Below are 22,212 nucleotides of genomic sequence, written 5' to 3'. Positions count from 1 at the left end.
TTTACAGTTAGAAACATGGAGGTGTGAAAAGGCAATCCAAATGTGTTGGTATGAAAAGGAACACCGCACTCAGAGAAAGATAAACAGAACCAAGAAAGAGAGGGAGGCAAGTCATGATCTTCTTTTTTCTTAACATTGGGTTGCTAACTGCATCAGGAGAGTAGACAAGCAGCTCTGTTTCCTGATAACCCTAGTGCCACTGCTTTTTCCTTTTCAGTGGAAGGAAGGTGTCAAGGGCAAAGAGAGAAAGAGGAAGAAGTGGAGAATCTGTGAGGTTATTAAAATTTTTAATGAAATATCAACATACAAGTATATAATATAAAACTAAGAAATATTTTACTTTTAAACTTTTTAAAGTTTAATTTTATTTCTTAGATATGATTTTCTTAGCTGGCCATGAGCCTCTTTATTAAACTATGTCTATACCTATAGAGATTTATTTAAATGACTCTATAATTTCAATGATTCTTTGTCCACCAAATTATACACAGAGAGGAAAACAATAGAAAAAAAGCTACATTCCAGATACTAAGATTCAGTTGTAATTTTAGTTCTTTCCCCCAAATGGGAAATGTAGTTTGAAATTGTGTAGAGAAAAGTATTTTTATTAAATGCGGCAAAAAAATACCTAGATAGGAAGAAAGGAGGGTTTCTACAAATACAGAATTTAATATATAATGTAAATGAGCATAGGGAGAATGCTTGATTAAATTTACAGAGGTTAGAGATACTGATTCTTTAATCATTCATACATTCACAACATTCAATTTTTTTTTTTTTTTTGACTGCGTTGGGTCTTTGTTGCTGCATATGGGCTTTTTCTAGTTTTGGTGAGCGGGGGCTACTCTTCGTTGTGATGCGTGGGCTTCTCTTTCATTGGCTTCTCTTGTTGTGGAGCATGGGCTCTAGGTGCACAGGCTTCAGTAGTTGTGGCACGCGGGCTCAGTAGTCGGGGCTCGCGAGCTCTAGAGCGCAGGCTCAGTAGTTGTGGCGCACAGGCTTAGTTGTTCCGCGGCATGTGGGGTCTTCCCGGACCAGGGCTCGAACCCGTGTCCCCTGCACTGGCAGGTGGATTCTTAAGCACTGCGCCACTGGGGAAACCCACAACATTCAATTTAACTCTAGGAGGAAATTATTTGGGTCTGATGCTCTTAAATGCTAAAAGAGAACTACGAAACAAATGCCCTAAATAAAGATGGCAGGCCATTCCTGTGCCCTGCCTGAGGCCGTGGCCTTTCCCATCAATCACACAGGCCCTGAGTCCAATTCTTCAGTCCCCACCCCACACACCTGTCTCCTTCACGAGTACAACTCCCAAGAGGGTATCAAAGGGAGGTCAGAGAATAGAAGAAAAATGTGTTTGTGCAAAGAGAAAATGAGACCTGAGGCCATTATTCTTCACCTTTTCTCTCCTCTCTCTTAATAGCGAATGAAGCTACATAGCCATTGCTAAGAAGAGCTTCTATCCTCCCTAGCAAAGTGGGATAGCTATTTTAAAAGAGTACCCAACGATAAAAGGAAGAAAAGTGAAGCTATAAATACATCACATTTTAAATGGCTGAGGAACATCCACATTCACTTTTTTTTTTCCGCCATGAAGGTTCATCTCAGAGGCATCCTACATGAGATTGTCCAAAAATCAGACACGGTTCTTTCTGAAGCAAAGTTCACTCTCAAAAAGAGATGCAATTTAAGTTCAACTGCAAACATGTTCTAGGCTAGACCTATCAAGAATACTGATCCATTATTTTCTAGTTTGTATTTCTCTTCCACAAAGCATGCTTCATATAAACAGTCTATTGCTTATGACATTATCAATTTAATCCCCCAATATAAATTAAAAGGCAAATTAGAAGAGTTTTTACCTGATCTTCACTAAGTAACACTCCCCGTTGTTTTTTGATCCTTTTCATGAGATCCCCTCCATCACAGTACTCCATCACAATAAACAGCCTGTTGTTCTCTATAAGAAAAGGCATCATTCAGTGCTGGATGGGTTTCAAATATTTACTAATTATTTGCCTTTAAGTTCTAGAAGGTGGAGAATATAGCAGAAAAATGCAGTGCATAATAGTTTAAAACTCTGGCTGTAGAATTGAGATGGACTGGGTTCTAATCCCACTTCACCACTTAAATTTCTCAGCTCTGTGACTCTGGGCAAGTTATTTTAATTTCTCTGTGCCTCGTTATTTCATCTGTAAGATGGAGATAATAATATAGAAACTCCTCTTGGGATTGTTTTATCCTTTCTCATTTAATCTTTTCAATGGTTTTTAATCCATGTCACATACTTAGAACAATACCTGCACATAATGAGAGTTCAATAAATGAGAGCAATTATTTTTAATACATTCCTGCAGGAGATTGGAAATCTGCTATAAAAAAGCAGCTGTGAATCTTTTTCAGCACCTCAGGAAGAATTAATACACCCTTGAATTTGGGCATAAACTTTTATTTATATGGGGCTTATTCAACCATGTTGTTGAGTACAGTAGACACGCTTCTAACTGACCTCTGCCTGACCTACTCACTAGATTGAAGGGCACTCTTCATGACCACTGTCCGCTCAAGGTTACCCTGGTGGCTTCTGGACTCATCTATGCCCAGGTACCTCTGCTCCCACTGATTCTTACCAAGATCATTGTGTTCATTCCCTAATTTGTTTATGCCAATTATACTTGCTATTGTAATTATTACATCAACTGATGAAAGATGAATGGGAAAAGGAAGATGTGATTATTTCTACAAAAACTACATTGAATCCTGTGGATGACTCAGTAAAAGTGAGTAGCTAAAAAAAAAAAAAAAGTCACTGACCTAAATGTTGGGTGGAAGCAGTGGAAAATAACGGGGAAGCTTTCATAAGACTGGGCACAGAGAGTACCTGTAAATTCTTACTCCAGTCTAAAGAAAAGAAATTGGAAATTATAAATTGGGGGTGGGGGGAGCCCTATGTACGAAAGAAGATTCCGAACTCCAATCAGTGGACTCACAATCAAAAACAAGGCCTTGGTCTTACGTCAGAAGTTTGGCAAATGATTTTGTATTTATAGATTAAAATAAGTTTGTATGACTTCCTGCTTAATCAGCTTTTTTCTTTAACCAAACAACTACCAGATGGGTTCTTGTTAGAATAAGGGCTTCTACTAACTTGTTTGTCTCTCCCACTAGTTTGCGGGTTCCCTGAAGACAGACTCCATACTTAGTACTTTTGTATTCCCTGTACCTGGCACATGGAAGGGGCTTAATAAAGGTTTGTAGAGTGGTTTCATAAAAACATCTAAGGAACACAAAATGATCGCACAAAAGCAGGCTTATCAGCAAGTGTTAATCTTTCTAGTATTTTGCCCTGTAATTATTAAGTATTCATTCAACGTCAGAATCTCTTGCCAAATATCTATCATTTGCTACCTCTTTCTTCCAAGTAGCTTAAGCCAACTTTATTATTTTTTTTAACATCTTTATTGGAGTATAATTGCTTTACAATGGTGTGTTAGTTTCTGCTGTATAACAAAGTGAATCAGCTATACGTATACATATATCCCCATATCCCCTCCCTCTTGCATCTCCCTCCCACCCTCCCTATCCCACCCCTCTAGGTGGTCACAAAGCACGGAGCTCATCTCCCTGTGCTATGCGGCTGCTTCCCACTAGCTATCTATTTTACGTTTGGTAGTGTATATATGTCCATGCCACTCTCTCACTTCATCCCAGCTTACCCTTCCCCCTCCCCGTGTCCTCAAGTCCATTCTCTCTGTCTGCATCTTTATTCCTATCCTGCCCCTAGGTTCATCAGAACCATTTTTTTTTTTTAGATTCCATATATATGTGTTCGCATACGGTATTTGTTTTTCTCTTTCTGACATCACTCTGTATGACAGACTCTAGGTCCATCCACCTCACTACAAATAACTCAATTTCGTTTCTTTTTATGGCTGAGTAATATTCCATTGTATATATATGCTGCATCTTCTTTATCCATTCATCTGCTGATGGACACTTAGGTTGGCTTAAGCCAACTTTAAAGGCGCTATCGGTAACCTGACAGCACCTGCCCTTGGTTGCTTCTCATTCACAAACTGAGTGCTTCTTTCACAGAACACTTCCATTGGTCCACCTCCCCTCTTAAAGGGACAGATCCATTCACTCATCAACAAACTTTTATTGAAGACATGCTAAGGAACGCTGTGCTAGGAATAAAAAGCAAATAAGCTATCCTTCCTGAATAAGGAGGTGACAGTCTAGACGGGGCATCCGTCAACATACATGAGAAGAGTTACAACAGAAGTCTGCACACACACAGGCAGAGAGAACAAGAGGCCATGAAGGAAAGACCGGAGAGTCCAAGAAGGGTTTTGTTTTTTTGTTTTTTGTTTGTTTGTTTTGTTGGGTTTTTAAAATTTTTTACTGGAGTATAGCTCATTTACAATGTTATGTTAGTTTCAGGTGTACAGCAAAGTGAATCAGTTATACATATACATATATCCACTCTTTTTTAGATTCTTTTCCTATATAGGCCATTACAGAGTACTGAGTACAGTTCCCTGTGCTATACAGTAGGTCCTTATTGGTTATCTATTTTATATATAGTAGTGTGTATATGTCAATCCCAATCTCCCAATTTGTCTCTCCCCCCTCTTTCCCTCTCGGTAACCATAAGTTTGTTTTCTACATCTGTGACTCTATTTCTGTTTTGTAAATAAGTTAATTTATACCATTATTTTAGATTCCACATATGAGAGGTATCATATGATATTTGTCTTTCTCTGTCTGACTTATTTCACTTAGTATGATAATCTCTAGGTCCATCCATGTTGCTGCAAATGGCATTATTTCATTCTTTTTTATGGCTGAGTAATATTCCATTGTATATATGTACCATATCTTCTTTAACCACTCCTTTGTCAATGGATATTTAGGTTGCTTCCATGTCCTGGCTATTGTAAACAGTGCTGCAATGAACATTGGGGTGCATGTATCTTTTCAAATTATGGTTTTCTCTGGATATATGCCCAGGAGTGGGATTGCTAGATCATATGGTAGCTGTACCAGTAAGGAACTTCCATACTGTTCTCCACAGTGGCTGCACTGATTTACACATTCCCACCAACAGTGTAGGAGGGTTCCCTTTTCTCCACACCCTCTCCAGCATTTAGCTTGTAAATTTTTTATGATGGCCATTCTGACTGGTGTGAGGTGATACCTCATTGTAGTTTTGATTTGCATTTCTCTAATAATTAGTGATGTTGAGCATATTTTCATGTGCTTTTTGGCCATTTGTATGTCTTCTCTGGAGGAATGTCTATTTAGATCTTCTGCCCATTTTTTGATTGGGTTGTTTTTTTGATATTGAGCTACATGAGCTGTTTGTATATTTTGGAGATTAATCCCTTGTCAGTCGCTTCATTTGCAAATACTATCTCCCATTCTGAGGACTGTCTTTTCATTTTGTTTAGGGTTTCCTTTGCTGTGCAAAAGCTTTTACGTTTAATTAGGTCCCATTTGTTTATTTTTGTTTTTATTTTCATTACTCTAGGAAGTGGATCAAAAAAGATCTTGCTGTGATTTATGTCATAGACTGTTCTGCCTATGTTTTCCTCTACGAGTTTTATAGTGTCTGGCCTTACATTAGGTCTTTAATCCATTTTGAGTTTATTTTTATGTATGGTGTTAGGGAGTGTTCTAATTTCATTCTTTTACACGTAGCTGTCCAGTTTTCCCAAGTACCACTTATTGAAGAGAGTGTCTTTTCTCCATTGTATATTATTGCAGGAAGGGTTACCCTGATTACCTAGAGATCAGTTGCTTTCAGGAATGTATTATTTTGGGGAGAATTAATACTTGTCTTAGCTCAGTCATTGAAAGGGCTGCCACAGCAATGAAGGGATGGCAATTTCAAAACCATGGGGAAATCAAAGGAAGGAAACTAAGCGAAAAGGGTTCCATTTTCCTTCCCTTCCACCAGCATCTAACTCACTCAGCCTCACACGGGCTTTCAGTGGAAGAAATTCACTGACTGATGCAGGATTAATCATGGCCGAACCATCTTGAAGGAACTATTCAGGTCGATGAGCATCATTTGGCTCTAAATCTGCTTTTTTTCCCACTAGCCATTGTTAATTTCATATTTAATGGGGTTAGAACTGCTGGGAAAGGTCATTTGTGCTCTCAAATTTTCCACCTGTTTAAAAAAATTAAGCACTTTAGGAAGGGGAAAAGGCATAAGAAACAATCCTTGTTCTCACAGAACTTCCAATCTCACCGAGGGAAATAAAGAATATACGCTAATGTTATAACACAGCTTATTACAAATGCCACACAAGTGAAACGGTCAGTAAGAGTTCAGAAGTGCTCAGAGCAGAGGCGAGAGAGATCACTTTATTTTTTTTATATTTAGTTTTAATTACATTTTTCAGGTTGGGGTAGCCACGCCACGCGGCTTGCAGGATCTTAGCTCCCCGACCAGGGATCCAACCCGCGCCCCCTGCAATGTAGTGGAAGCACAGAGCCTTAACCACTGGACCCCCCGGGAAGTCCCAGAGAGAGATCACTTTAGGTTTGGGGGTGGGATTTGTGTTTAGTCTTCAGCATGTATAATATTTTAAAATGCAGAAAGGAGAAAAAAAGAATACTCCAAAAAGGAAGTGCACGGCACCCTCTAGGGCAGGAGTTTCTGGAACTATAAAGCTCATGGGTCACTGACCTTTCAAAACTATTAGAGGGCACTAACTTCAGGGTTGCAACCTTTGTCTTGCCAAATTCCAACACTTAAAGAACAATTATTATAATTAATTTATTCTAAAATGCCCTTTTAAAAAATCAGGATTATGTCTTACAGACATTGGCATCTTCCAATTGGTGACTGTGGGCCCAGCAGTCTTGATGTCATCACGGCCTCATTAATTTTTGTTTTGTTTTGTTTTGTTTTTCGGGGGGGGGGTGAAGTAGAAAAGAATAGCTTTATTGCTTTGCCAGGCAAAGGGAGACACACCAGGCTTCTGCCTCAAGCAACCACGCGTCCCCCAGCCTCATTCATTTTTAGACTATCTTAACCAATTTAATCTGCTCATATTTCCCTTTTTATGAATGTACAAGAGTAACAGAAAGCAAAACTCTGTTTAAACAAGTCTAAAAGAGCTCTTTTAATACATATAAAATAAAAATTGTGATATGAAAGTATAGTGTCATAGTCTCATGGGCAGTATCTTTCCTTTTCATCAGCACATAATAATGTATCTTACAACCAATGGCCTCTAGATTTGATGGAACGAGGTATCATCCAGTATCACCATCATTCCACAAAAATAAAAGCCTTTTAGTGCTGAACCCAGGAGGAACACAGGCTCAGCACGAAGAATAAAAATATCTTCTGCTATGCCCCCTCGCTCACTGCACTGCACCCACAGTGGCTTCTGCCACAGGTGTGAGATTCTGCCCTACTTACCAGCCTGTGACTATTGTCATGGATGCTGGCAGAAGACACGAGATTCCTGGGCCAGAGACAAAGGACTTTATTACTCTTGGCAAAAGCAGCTGTCAGAGCTTCATGTTAGCACTCGTTCTATGTCTCCCAAATCCACAGAGCCTAGGTGGACAACTGCGCACGCAGTGGCTACATTACAGGAGAGGAACACTGCACTTGCGGAATCGACTGCTTTTACAGTGAGCAGTGAACAAGCCAGCTCTCCGTCAGGGCTTGGCATTCTTGGCATATCCAGCAAAAACATGCAGAGGTGCTCAGGGCCAACAGCAGATGGCCTTTCCCCAAAGCCTCCTGGCTAGTCCTTTAACACGTCAGCCCTTTGCAGTGGCTGTTCTCCTCGCCTGGAAAGCTCTTCTCCAGATGTTAGCAGGACTCCTCAGTCTGTGCTCAAATGTCACCTTCACAGCAAGGCCTGTCCTGACCGCCCTATTTACAATGCTTCCCTCCACTCCTGCCTCCCCCTAGTTTATTATCCCACAGCACTTATCAACTTCTAACCTGCATATACTCTACTTATTAATTATGTTTACATTTATTGTCTGTCTCTCCCCACATTCTACCCCTGGAATGTAAACTCCACAGTTGTAGAGCAGGCAGAATTCTCAGATGGCACTAATGCGCACACACTGTGAACTCTCTCCCCTTGAGCGAGAGTGTAACCTGTAAATATGGGATATCACTCCCATGATTATGTTACATAGCAAAGGGGATGTGCTGATATAACTAAAGTTACTAAACAGCTGACTCTGAGTTAATAGAAAGAGATTATACACCTAATCACAAGAGCCACTTAAATCTGGGTCTGGAAATCAGAAACAGAAGTGAGAGGTTCCAGCTGGAGAGGGCCTATTGAAGGGGCCACGTGCCAGCGAAGGGCGGTTGGTCTCTAGAAACAGAGAATCACCCCCAGTTAACAGCCAGCAAGAAAGCAGACACCTCAGTCCTACAGTTGCAATAAATGAAACCTGCCAACAACCGGAATAAGCCTGGAAGAGAACTCGGCCTCAGATGAGGTTGCAGACACAGCTGACATCTTGATTTCAACTATGTGAAACCCTGTGCAGAGAATCCACCTAAGCCCAGCCCGGGCTTCCAATCTAGAGGAATTGGGAGAGGATAAGTGGGTGCCTGTTTAAGCCATTAAATTCGTGTTCACTGGTTATACAGCAACAGAAAACAGCAGTGCAGGGATTTGGGCCTATTTTACCTAGACCATGCCTAGCAAATTATAGGTACTTGATAAAAATTTACTGAAGGAGTTTAAGTGGAATTAATTTAGCCTTAGGAAAATCTTACTACATTCTCTTATTTTTCTCATGTTGCTTCAAACTTATGAAAACTTCTACTTTCTATAGACAAACAACTAATGAACGAGAGCCAGGGTTCTTCTGTTCCGAGGTGAGCTGTTTGAGGGTAAACAAAGGCTTCCCCCAACTCTCTAGAGTCAGGTGTTGCAAGGACCTCTGAGGCTTTCAGATAAGCTCAGTGTTTCAAGTCCGAACAAACTGCCAGGCAAACTCAAAGCTGTCACAACAGCTCCAGTTTTCCTAAACACAGACGTGCTTTAGTTAAGCAAAGGAAAAGGCTGTCGTAAGAAAGTTTAAGCCTACAACATAAACGAAGTCAGTGAAGGTTATTTCTGCTGTAAAAAATGACCTCTAATTTTATAATGGTATCCAGCGTAAACCATCCTCAAGTATCCATTTTGCACGGTGTAAAGACATACTCCAGGGACTTCCTTGTCGGTCCAGTGGTTAAGACTCTGTGCTTCCACTGCAGGGGGCACGGGTTCGACCCCTGGTTGGGGAACTAAGATTCTGCATGCCAGGGGTCCCCAACCCCGGGGCCATGGACCACTAGCGGCCCGTGGCCTGTTAGGAACCGGGTCACACGGCAGAAGGTGAGTGGAGGAAGAGTGAGTGAAGCTTCATCCGTATTTACAGCCACTCCCCATCGCTCGCAGTACTGCCTGAGCTCCGCCTCCTGTCAGCATTATGGTGAGTTGTTTAACTATTTCATTACATATTACAATGTAATAATAACAGAGATAAAGTGCACAATGGAATGCACTTGAATCATCCCAAAACCATCCACCCACCCCACCCCTGGTCCGTGGAAAAATTGTCTTCCACGAAACTGGTCCCTGGTGCCAAAAAGGTTGGGGACTGCTGCTGCATGCAGTGGGGTGTGGCCCAAAAAATTAATTAATCAATTTAAAAAAAAAGACATACTCCACTCTCCTAAATGGCCCAGTCTAGGCACTCATTCAGCAAACGTGTATGAGCACCTACTATGTGCTACATGCTGGAGCAAGTGGTGAGCAAAAGAATTTGTTATGTTTACTGTCTTAAAGGGAGACAAGTATTAGACAGCTCCTAATGGCGTATATGAACATACACACACAGTACAAAAGTGCTGGCGAGATCGGTACAGGGGGCTGTAACTTGAATTGGGATCTCAGAGAAGGCCTGACGATGAGCAGGACTTACGAGTCACAGGGAGTCACAATCATAACCCACAGAATGAGGAAAAGGAAGACTGTCTAATGGCGTCGCTGTTAGGAATCAATGAACAGGAATGCAAGGCACCTTATTCAGCGGCTGCCCCTTAAAAGTTGCTCGGGACAACTCAATTCCCGGCTCACATGTACTCTCAGCTCCCAGAAAGACCTTGGAGGTGTCCCGAGAGCTCTTTTAAGGAATGTACCCAGTTTTAATTTGCAAGAAACACAGAGATCTATTTTGAATGCAGTGGTTTTAATTTGCAAGGAACACAGTGCCCTGCACAGTGTAAAAGCTCAAAAAATAGCTTTTAAATTTTATTTACTGATTTTTACACCCCCGATGGTGCTTGAAGATATCTAGGCAACATTCCTGCTCCATGAACTAATTCTGACCTGTGAATTCAAGCACCCCCAGTGCTGGGTGCTGGGATGGGGATGCCCCATGGTGAACTGGGGACACAGACAGCCCTGTCACAGCCTTTTAAACACCTGACATGCTGTATATGTGTTTATTGTCTGTCTCTTCCCACTACAATGTAAGAGCCACGAGGACAGGAATTTGTGCCTGTTGTGTTTGTTCATTGCTGTATTCCTGGCGCCTAGAAAAATGCATCAGCGTAAGCACTTGATCAATACTTAACTGAATGAATGACCAACGCTCCTTGTATGGTGTTTTTAGTGGGCTTTTTGTTTTTTAACCTTTGGAGTCAAGTGATAGAGGCAGCAGAAATGTTGTATTCAGGCACACAGAGAAGGGAATTGAGGCCTTAAAGTTCTTCCCCTCTATTCTGGCCGTTTGCTTGGCTGCCTCTCTGTAGGAGAATTGTACAGCCCTCCCCGTTGCCCCGGGACATGCAAGGACTCACAGAGGCAGAGTGTACCCTCCCCCACCATCACCCCGTTCCCGGAGCTGGTTGCGGCTGCTTTGCACCCAGAACGTGAGCACATAAGGAAAGTAAGAAACATGCCACATCCTAGCAGGGATCTGAGAGTGAGGGTGGGGTGGGCTCTGTGTCCTGCTCTTTCCTCTGGCTCAGGAAAACAGGTCCATATGTGCTCTGCTCCTTCAGGCTGGACCCCAGACTTAAAGACTCCTCCTGGGTGTTTCCTGGCAGTGCAGTGGTTAGGACCCGGCGCTTTCACTGCCGGGATCCCACAAGCCATGAGGCACGGCCAGAAATAATAATAATAATAAATTAAAAAAGTAAAGACCCCGCCCAACCGTAGCCAACATGTAATGTGAGTGAGACACAGATGGTATTCTTGTAGGTCACTGAAATTTCTTACTGCAGCAAAGCTAATACACCCATCGTTAACTATCTGAGGGAGTGAGAATTAAAGGCAGGTGGGCAAACTTGAGAAAATTTAGGAAAGCTGCCTACAAAAACTCACCAGAGAAGAAATAAAGATGATGTCTCAAATGACAACTTAAGTAAATGGGAAAATGAGTCCAGTTACAAAAATTAATTTATACACACTTCTCAGGAACTATCTTATACAGAAGTCTACATGCCCACACTTTATTAAAATACTTTAAGAAAATGAGAAAGTCAAACCTTGAAATGAACTGAAGAAGGTTACAATGTTGGGATGTTTCATCTTCGCCAGAAGAATGACTTCTTTCTTTGAAGCTTCTTTTTCTTGGATGGGCATCTAAATTATATTAAGAGACAGAGTTGTCTGTAAAGACAATTCGCTTTCAAGGAATGCTTTTTACTCACTGTCATCGAAAATTCTCCAGGATTTCACTGGCTTTTAATAGCACTTCTGCAACAGATCTCTCAACGGCAGGAAATGACATTTCTAGAATTAGAGTGTCCTATGTCTAGTCAATGGTTTGTCAGTGACAATCAGAAACAAGAAAATAAGTATTTCTGGTGAAGTTCTGCTGTATTAAAATCTCTGCTGGATTGGTGTACTGTGTCAATTATTTAGTCATCTGGAGGAAAGTTATTTAAATATTTATCTTTCAGCAACAAAGGAATTTGTAAAAAAAAAAAAAAAATGCAATGTTCCAGCAGCAATCACTGCTGAGAAGAAACAAATGAAATCTAAAAAAAAGTAAAATGTCATATATCACATAAATCAGACCGGTAAAGTTCTATGTTAAGATTACTACGTTTTTCGTTTTCAAATAAAATGTCTCTCGTGACTTCATTTTAGATTTGATGTATTTTCTTTTCTTTTTAAAAAACTAATTTGCTTTTATTATTGCTTTTCCTTCCAGTTTTATTGAGATATAATTGACATACAGCAGTGTATACGTTTAACGTGTACAGCATATAATTTGACTCACACCATGAAATGATCATCACGATAAGTTTAGTGAACATCCGTCATCTCATATAGATACAAAATTAAAGAAATAGAAAAAACATTTTTTCCTTGTGATGAGAACTCTTAGGATTTACTCAACAACCTTCACGTATAACATCAGCAGTGTTAATTCTATTTATCATGTTGTACGTTACATCCCTAGTATTTATTTATCTTGTAACGGGAAGTCTGTACTTTTTGACCACCTTCAACCAGTTCTCCCTTCCCATACTACCCGCCCATGGTAACCACAATTCTGATCTTTTTTTCTGAGTTTGTTTTTGAAGTAAAACTCAAAAACTACAACACTATGTCATTTTCCATCACACAACACAGTGATTTAAAATTTATGTGCATTTCAAAGTGATCACCAAGATAAGTCTAGTTACCATCTGTCACCATACAAAGATATTAAGTATTGACTATATTCCCCACACTGTGCATTTCATACCCATAACTCATTTATTTTGCAACTGGAGGCTTGTACCCCTTAATCTGCCTTACCTATTTCTCTCCTCCCCTCACTCCCTGATGTATTTCCTTATTATTCTATTTATCATCTATGGACAATATTGTTCAAATGTTTTGGTGCCATTGGCAATGGCCACACCTCATTTCTACCTTTTCTTCCTCATTCTTGACGCTTTGTCATTTCTACACTGACTTCTGGCCCGGCTGCCCCACCCTTCTGGCCTCCATGGGTCACTGGTCCTCTCCACAGTTCCCTCTGTAATGACCTTCAACATTTGGCCCACAGGTAATGTGTGAGCTCCCAAATTTTTCATCCTCATTTAAATTTGAAAATTTTTTAAAAAATTACTATTCTCCATCCCAGCTTTACTGCCTCCTAGCTATGTATCTTTCAGTAAATTATTTAAATCTTCTAAGCTTCAGTATCTTTCCCCCCACTTTAAATTGCATAACTGGTACATATGAGTTTCAAAATAAAAATAACTGAAATACGCTACCAGGATAGACTTAGCTACTTAACTACTTTAATTTATAACTACTGTTTTTTTCAAAAGACTATGATAAAGAAAATTGAAAGGCAAACATAGGGAGATAAGTGTATTTTTATAGTTAGGTAAAAATACTGGCAATATATATGACAAAGATTTTTTGTATTTATAACATATAAGGATTCTGGCAAGTAAGAAAAAAAGGCAAATATGCCAATAGAAATATGGGAAAATACATGCCTAGGCAACCCTTAAAAAAATAAAAGAAATTAAAAATGGCTCAGAAACAGTAAAAAATATTCAACCTCACTCAGTAATAAAAGAAGACTACAACAAAATTTAATATGTTTCATCTGTGAAATTGGCGAAGACAAAAAGAATGTTAATACCCACAGTTAACCAGAAAGCAAAATGGCACTCACATACTTCTGGTGTAAGTATATAAATTGGTAAAATCTTTCTAGGAAAACAAGTTTACAGTATCTAATAAGAGACTTTAAAATGCTCCTATTTTTAAGTTATTAATCCTTCTAGAAGTTTATCCAAAGAAAATAATCAGAAATGTGCCCAAGGGCTCTCATACAAAAGCCTTCATTTCAGTGTTTTACTATTAGTTTTTAATTAAGAATATACACTAGTGATTTGAAACAATATTTTAAGCCAGATAGAAGTAAATAAGATGAAAGTAAAACTTCCCCTTTTCCTCCCCACCCATCCCACGAATTCCTATTCCTTAGGAGTGATTGCTGCTAATTGTTAGACCTTTTTATTTAATGCACATATAGGTAAACACATATACACAGTTTAAGAAAAAATGACTCTTCTACATATTAAACGTTATTTAATCATAGCAAAAAAATCAAGCAACATAACTCTCTGAAAATAGAAAAAGAGTTAGATAAAATATGGTATTTTTAACCTAATGTCACACTATGCGGTCATCAAAAATCCACGGAAGCACTGGCAGGAAGAGCAGAGGAAGAGGTAGAAGGATTTGCTGGTCACTGTGCCTTGTTGAGCAAATTACTTAACCTCATTGAGCCTCAGCCCTTTCACCTAAACAGTGAGGGTGATGAGATCTACCTTTACAGTTGTTGGGAAGATTAAATTGATTAATTATGTAAAACACCTGGGATAACATGAGGTCTGCTAGGCACCCACTATTACTGTAAACATTGAATGATATTATATGAGAACATTTTATTATATGAAAACATTGAATGACATGAGAAAATATTCACAATATACTAAGGGTAAAAAGCTGCTATAAAAGAGTATATCCACCATGACATCAATCATCTAATATAGTCTAATAACTTACAAGGTACATTTATGCATTAAAAATAGCCTGGAAAAAAAAATAGCCTGGAGAGAACTTCACCATAATGTTAATAGTGATGAAGAGAGAGGTTAAAAGTGATTTTCATTTTCCTCTAAATAGCCTTATTTTTCCCTACAGTTTTTTTCAAAATTTCTTCAATGAACATTTTAATTTTTATTATCAAGAAAAGATACAATGCATTTTTGAAGGCAAGAAATAAAAGAATATGCTTGATAATTGTAGGATGATGATAGAAAATATAGAGCTTTTTGGTACCTGTAAGAAAATAAGCGATTTAAGTTCTGGGGTCTAGAGTTTGCTTTGTGGAAAGGTGCTGGAGAGCTGAGAAGAGATGTAAATTTCTCTAGATAAGAAGTAATGAAAAAGTACATTAGAGTAGAAAGAAAAAAATAATAAATGTTAATACTGTGACACAAATGTTGTTAGGCAACTCTGATAACACAGAGAGATACGGGAAAGCAACAATAACAAGGCCCAATAGAAATTCTACTTATTTATGGCATGGGGACTAGGGTGGTTCATGAAGTAAAAGATGAAAAAATTCACTGCTCTATGAGAAATATACAGTCAGCTTTTTATTATCTATACTAAAGAATGGGAGAGACTCTATGAAATGTATTAATATATATTTTTATAGAGGATTCACCTCCCACATAATTTTTTCTTTACTTAGAATTTAAATGGTTTTATAATTCCTAAATATGTACCAGCTTAACAACAGAGCTAGAAGGCCTGAAAGTATCTATGCATTGAATTATTTATCCAATAAGAATTTATTGACCCGCTACTGGTGCAAAGAACTCTTAGCTGCTGTGTGGAATACCAAGATGCAAAAGACCTGGATTCTGCCTGCACAGAATATACAGTTTACCAAGGAGGAGAAGGCACAAAATAAACAGCTAAAGCACAGCAAAGTAGACACCAATCAGTACCATAACAGCAGTACGGATAAAAAGCTATGGAGGGCTTCCCTGGTGGCGCAGTGGTTGAGAGTCTGCCTGCCGATGCAGGGGACACGGGTTCGTGCCCTAGTCCGGGAAGATCCCGCATGCCGCGGAGCGGCTGGGCCCGTGAGCCATGGCCGCTGAGCCTGTGCGTCCAGAGCCTGTGCGTCCGGAGCCTGTGCTCCCCAACGGGATAGGCCACAACAGTGAGAGGTCCACGTACCGCAAAAAAAAAAAAAAAAAAAGAAAAAAAGCTATGGAGTTTACAGAGAAAGAGAGGTTACTTAGATCTGGAAGGTTCTACAAGGTGTACTGAGTCTCAGCCCTGAACAAGTGGGATCTTGATGCTTGGATGGGCAGGCAAAGACCTTTTGGGAAGAAAGAGCCCCTCGGGTGAGCACAGAGGCTGCGGTGCAAAGGATTTGCATGTGGCAAAAAGGAAGAGTATGTGAGGGGAGGTTGAAAATGGAATTTGGGAACAAATCAGAGAGGGGTGTCAAAACTAATCTGAAGAGTGAAATGATATAAAAGTACAAGGCAAAAATTACTCATAATCGCACATTCCACCTCGATAATAATGTAGTAAGTAGGTCTTTCCTATATGTATGGGCAGATATGTGTGGGAATATACATACTTATATAGAGAGATAATGTGTATATTTTTACAAAGATTGCATCATTCTACATGTACTATTTTCTTAATTAGCAAAAGTTATGATACTTCTCACGTCAATGCTTTGACTACAACGTGATTTTGATGAACAGTTTAGTCTTTCACAAATTACTTAACCAATCCTCAACTGTTGGACATTTAGGTTGTTTGCTGACTGTCTGCACATTTCTGGGTATTTCCTTGGAATACAATCCCAGAAGAAGAACTACCAGATCCTAGGATGCATACATTTTTTTTCTTTTCTTTTTCAAGATGAAGATAGCTTTTTCTGCTTATACAAATAATACAATTCTTAATTTTAAAAACATAATATATGCTTCATATTAAAAATTCTGACCACGCAGGAAGAAATGATAGAGGTGAAATCCCACCAATCAGCAAGAACCACTGTTAATGTTGTGTGTGCATGTGTGTGTGTGTGTGTGTGTGTGTGTGTGACATTAACAGTACATACATATATATACATAACTTTTTGTGGCCTGATTTTTTTTCATCTTTACAACGTATTTCGGACCTTACTCCTCGTCAATGATACAAACAGGGCATGGATCCTTCTAAGGCTTTGATACGTATTGATAAATTTCCCTCAGGGTCATTTACCTTCCTATCAGCAGAGCAAGAGAGTGCCCGCTTCCTCCACTTTTATATTCTTTTCAATCCTTTCCAATTGTATCAGCAAAAAGTGATATAAAATCAATAGATTTATTTTACTTTTCTTAGTTTTCTAACGAGTTTGAAATTTGTATATGATGACTTCTTCAGTTATAATTTTTTTTCTTTTTAAGATTTATAAAAGGCTAGCACAGGGAATTCCCTGGCAGTCCAGTGGTTAGGACTCCATGCTCTCACTACCAAGGGCCTGGGTTTGATCCCTGTTGGAGGAACTGAGATCCCACATGCTGCACCGCGTGGCCAAAAAAAAAAGCACACTTTAGTCAACACTTGCAAGTATTTTGGGCATTCTGTCAGTTTTCTTTCCATTTATTCATGATGGTTTTCCATCATTCAGAAGTTTTATATTTTAGTGTAGTCAAAGATGACGACGCATCTAGCCATCTTTTCCTCTATGACTTCTGTCCCAGTGAAGGTTTGGGAAACTGGGGGGAGAATTCCCAAGATTTTGTTACATGAGAGCTGGAGCCATGAGAAAGGTACTGAAGTGATCCAAGTAACCCAGGCCACTGACAAAAGGAATGAAACAAATTCAAGGGAGAGAAAGAGTCAACCGCATTTAGCAAGTAATTGGATGGGCAGAGAGAAAAAATTCACCAATGACCCCAAGGTTTTGAGCCTGGATATCATAAAAATACTGGTGTCATTAACACAGAGCAGCACAGAGTGGGTGACCTGGATCTGCTTAGAAAAGTGAGAAATTTCTACTTTGGGGTACAATTGTGTTAGCTAGCTTCCAAGATGGTCCTCAACACCCCTCACTCTGAATTCTTAATGCCCAGAAACTGTGAGATACTAAGTGTCTATTATTTAAGCCACGAAGTTTGGGGTAATATGTTACACAGCAGTAGATTACTCACACAGATACTACTTGAAGATACCTAGCTGGCTAATGAAATGCACAACTAGGGCTCTGGAAGATACCAAGGCTGGACAGAGTTTTAAGAGTGATCTGTTTAGTGGTAAAGATTGAAGGGAGGTGACTGTCAGGTAACAGTACACAGAAAGAGAGTTGGCAAAGGATAGGTGGTCGGGGACATACAGAGGGTGAGGAGACAGACAGGCCGGAGAAAGAGCAGTCAGATAAACAAAAGAGAGTAAGGAGAATAAGGTCGTGGAAGGAAGCCCTCACAGGCCACTAGACTAAGAAGACATTAGCAGACATAGGTGGTGGATCCATGAAAAGGGACCTGTATTGGTAAATAAAGCATTCGCCCTGAAGCTAATCATCTACACCTGAGTTTTAATGTAAGTTTGGGAAGTCCTTTTATTTTTCCCCAATTTTTTTTCTTTTTTTTTGGCTATGTTGCATGGCTTGTGGGATCTTAGTTCCCCCACTAGGGATTGAACCCAGGCTCCTTCAGTGAAAGCACCCATTCCTAACCACTGAACTGCCAGGGAAGTCCCTATTTTTCCCCAATTTTTAAAAATTATGGTAAAATATATACAACATAAAATTGATACCATTTTAACCATTTTTAAGTGTACAGTTCAGTGGCACTAAGTACATTCGCATAAGTGCAACTTGATTCATCCATTTTGTACCCATTTTGTATGGAAGTTTTTCTGCTCCTCTCACTTATAAATCCTCCAGAAGGTAACCAACGAGACTTGCCTTAACATGTATTCTAGCCCATAACAGACACTGTTATCCCCGTATATCTGAAGCCAACACAGCCACTAGAGAGGGTAACATAAACACAAACCAAGGGAAATTTAGCAAAAATGATTCCTCTTAAATCAAATATATTTAATTATTCTCCAAAACCATTAGACTAACAGTAACATATGGTTTTCCTCCATTCCTTCAATGCATTCAATACATATTTTCGAGCGCCTATTATGTGCCAGGCACTGTTCTGCATGGGGAAGGAGATAGACAAGAAAAGTGAGCAGAGTAATTCCAGATCATTATAAGTGCTACTAAGAAAATAAACCAGGGTGGTGTGATAAGGAGTGACTGAAGTCAGGGAGCTACCTTGGCTAGGATGCTTGGGGAAGGTCTCCTTGTGAAGGGGACCTGAATTTGGAGAGGCAGTCAGAGGAAGCACATGGCAAAACACAGGAACTAGAGCAACGGAGAAGGGGGCATCTCACAGACATGCCATAGAATAAAAAAAAAAAAAAAAGATGTTATCACTGTAAGGAGTACCATAGGAGCCAGGACGATAACAGCTTTTTCTCTTTTCCTTTTTTTCTTTCTTTCCTTCTTTAAAAATAAGATCACTGGGGACTACCCTGGCAGTCCAGTGGTTGAGACTCTCTGCTTCCCCAGCAGGGGGCATGGGTTCCATTCCTGGTCGGGGAACTAAGATCCCGTATGCCGCATGGCTCAGCCAAAAATAAAAATAAAATTTAAAAATAAAAATGAAAATAAGATCATTGGTTGCTGTTTGGACAATGGACTTGAGCAAACAAAAGTCAACTCACTCATACTTGTAAAAAAAAAGGTGTGTTTCCTTGACAAACTGGATTAAAAACCAGATGAATATACCACTGAAAATGAACAGGAATTTTAACTTTACCTTTTCAAAATTGATCTCTTTTATAACACAGTGCTTGCTATCTGATTTCCCTTTGGCCAGGTATGCTTTCCCAAAGGCACCTTCCCCAATGGCCTTAATCACATCATATTTATCCATGGTCTCCAATGCATGGAGTTACCTGAAATGAGAGCAATGAAATTTTATTGCACACTTTTCATAAATATGAACAAGTCAGAAAACAGACCACTACAACGTAAGAACTCATTTTGCTAAAACTTTCATTCTAATTTCGCCAAGACTGAATCAAATAACTTTCCTTGCGGCCACAGGTAACAACCAAAGTGAGACAGAGCTTAGTCAGCTCCCTGGTCAGACTGGGGCTGCAGCTCAACTTTGATACACCCTAGTGTTGTCATCTCGGGCAAATAACTTAATTCGTAAAACCTCTCTTTTCTAATTTCTGAAATGGAAATAACAATGTTTTTGAAGATTGTTCTGAGAAAGAAAAATATAATATCCCCGTCTGGGCACCTCTAGGCAGCAGGAATTGTCCTGCTTGTGTGGTTTTACAGTCCAGCCTTTCTCAGCGGGGCGTTACTGCCCCCTAGGGGAAATTTTTGAAACTTAACGGAGTTTTTTTCTGTTCGCAGAGATGGAGAGGCAGGCACGAAGGCTTTCAGAAGCCATTGGGGTCTGAGATACTAAGATTCTGCGATGCTAGGGACGGTCCCGCACAGTATTTTCCAGCGCCCCTACAACCTTAAAAAGTCTCCGTACACATTCATGTGCTTGGAAAAATCCGTTTATAATTATCTGCGGCTAAAACCAAACTATTTTACATCTAAATACAAAGTATATTTTGCACAGTTTTATTTAACACTGAATTTCGAGGAGTGCAACTACATGTAAATCAAGGCTTGCCTGCAGCTTGTTCGGAACTTTACCAGGAACTGTTCACCGTTTTGGAAAATCACTCCCCCACTGGCCACGCTGCTCCTGGCAGCTGAGACCTAAAAGTTTGCAGCTGTCCTTATCAGGTGACTCCCTGCTACTTCACTACTTCTTCCAGTGTAGCAGTACCAAGAATTTACAGATTGAAATATAGACTTTATAATAAAGAGAGTCACTGTGGCACTTAGATTCGTCTGATCAGATTCGGTATGGCAGGAGGGTGTGTAAGGCCAGAGTATACAAGGGCCCCATCCAAGACCTACCCAGTCAGAATCCCCAGTTAAAAGGTCTAACATTCCCTTTGGTGCCCAGGCTCCTTTGATTTGGGTTCGTCACTCTCAGCCCAGGGTCCTGGCTTCTCGAGAGGGGAAGGTGAATTCTCCGGGGGGTAGTAAGCGGTGTGGTCCCTTCCTCTCTACCATTTCTTTGGAAACACTGTGCTTGTAACACAAGTACACCCTCAATAGCCCGTGGGCAAAAAACGGGCCAGTAATTCCCAGTGGGGTTGTTTCTGAACTGTCTTGGGCAGGTTCTGGCGGCCCAGCACTTGCTTCCGACCACTTGCCACCTCTCTGGAAGCTACGCGGCCGGGCGGCCCTCGGCCAGCCGCCAGCCTCTGGGGCTTTGCGTAAACTGCTCCACTGCATTTCCCCGTTATATTCAATACTACAGTTAGGGAATCTTGCTGATTTTTAAAACCTGAGTGAGCAGGCAGGTTACGTTTTTGAATAATTTGTGTCAGTGCAGGAAGGGGGGACGATTAGGTGGGATAGGGCTGGAAGCCAGCTCCGCAGCCAGGGAAGGCTTGGGGACACTGGAGGGTCGGGTTTTGAGGGAGGCGCTGGCGGAATCGTAACTCGAGGGCACTTGCGCAGGAACTGAGGGACCGCGACGCTCCCGCCCAAGAGGCACCGGTGGGTGGAAGCCCCTAAGTTCCGGGGGAAAAATCCTTCTCCCTTAGAAACACTCTCCGGGAGGCGGCCGGCGGGAAGGCTGCAGAACTCCCGCGGGGGCCAGGAGCTGGGTGCGCCGCGCGTTGCCGTGGAGACCGACGCGGCCCGGGACCGGAGACCGCACTTCTGCGGCTCGCGTCTTCCCGGGCTGGGGCTCCACCCTTTCCCCGGGGCTCCCGGAGGCCCTGGGGGCAGCTCCGGGTTCGGACTGAGGGGACCACCCATAGCATACCTGCTCCGCCTGCTCCGCGGGGCCAGAGTAGTATCCCGGGTGGGTCCGGGTTCCAGACGCTTCTGCGCCCGCTGGCGGCCGGGGCGGAGCCGCGCTAGGGAAGGCAGGCGGGGCGCGGGGCCAGAGCGGCGAGAGGACAGGTCCACGCAGTCCACCCGGAAGAGGGGTGGGGGCCGGCCGCGGCGTTTGGAGACCTGGCCGCGTTACCTCCGTCACCTTAGGTCGGGACTCCTCTGCTTACACTCGACAAGCATTCCGCTCCCGCTCCCCGTTCTTGCTTACGGTGTACCAGAGGCTTTGCATATATTCTCTTTATGCCTTGCGACAACCGAGTCAGGTAGTAGTGGCCCAGTTTTACAGTTGAGCTGGACTGAGAGTTTCTCGTGCAAGGTCTCAAATACTGTCAAGAGATGGAGACTGGAACGGAGCCCTGCTCTTTTGACCACAGCTGGCGGCCTCCCATGGGGTCCTCTTATAAAACGAGCTACTGCCCAGTGGTCTGCAAACATGCTCTCTCACCATCTCCCCATCGCCCCCTACGCATTCCTCATTCCCACTGCACATCAAGGTGCCGTCAGAAACGTTTCATTACATGTTTAAGCAGTTGAAAGGATGTAATTTCCAGCAATTATAAATATTGACACAAGTAAAACATAACCAATGGAATCTAAATACCAGGGCAATTTGAAACCCACCAT

The 22,212-nt window shown here is 41.1% G+C and overlaps 1 protein-coding gene across 1 annotated transcript in view; it reads right to left on the bottom strand.

Moving 5' to 3' along the window:
* Positions 1–21,929, bottom strand: part of NEK5 (NIMA related kinase 5) — a 64,715-nt gene extending 42,786 nt beyond the window's left edge. The window contains exons 1-4 of the mRNA XM_060129553.1: positions 21,515–21,929; positions 19,418–19,556; positions 11,543–11,639; positions 1,866–1,963 (exon numbers count right to left, since the gene is read on the bottom strand). Coding sequence (XP_059985536.1) covers positions 1,866–1,963; positions 11,543–11,639; positions 19,418–19,534 — 312 coding nt within the window. The 5' untranslated portion in view covers positions 19,535–19,556; positions 21,515–21,929. The remainder of the gene's footprint in view (positions 1–1,865; positions 1,964–11,542; positions 11,640–19,417; positions 19,557–21,514) is intronic.
* Between the last annotated feature and the right edge of the window lie 283 nt (positions 21,930–22,212).

The sequence above is a fragment of the Lagenorhynchus albirostris genome, chromosome 18, assembly GCF_949774975.1.
Source record: "Lagenorhynchus albirostris chromosome 18, mLagAlb1.1, whole genome shotgun sequence".
Lineage (NCBI taxonomy): Eukaryota > Metazoa > Chordata > Mammalia > Artiodactyla > Delphinidae > Lagenorhynchus > Lagenorhynchus albirostris.
Note: the sequence above shows the minus strand (reverse complement) of the source record. Positions and strands in the feature narration are given on the sequence as shown.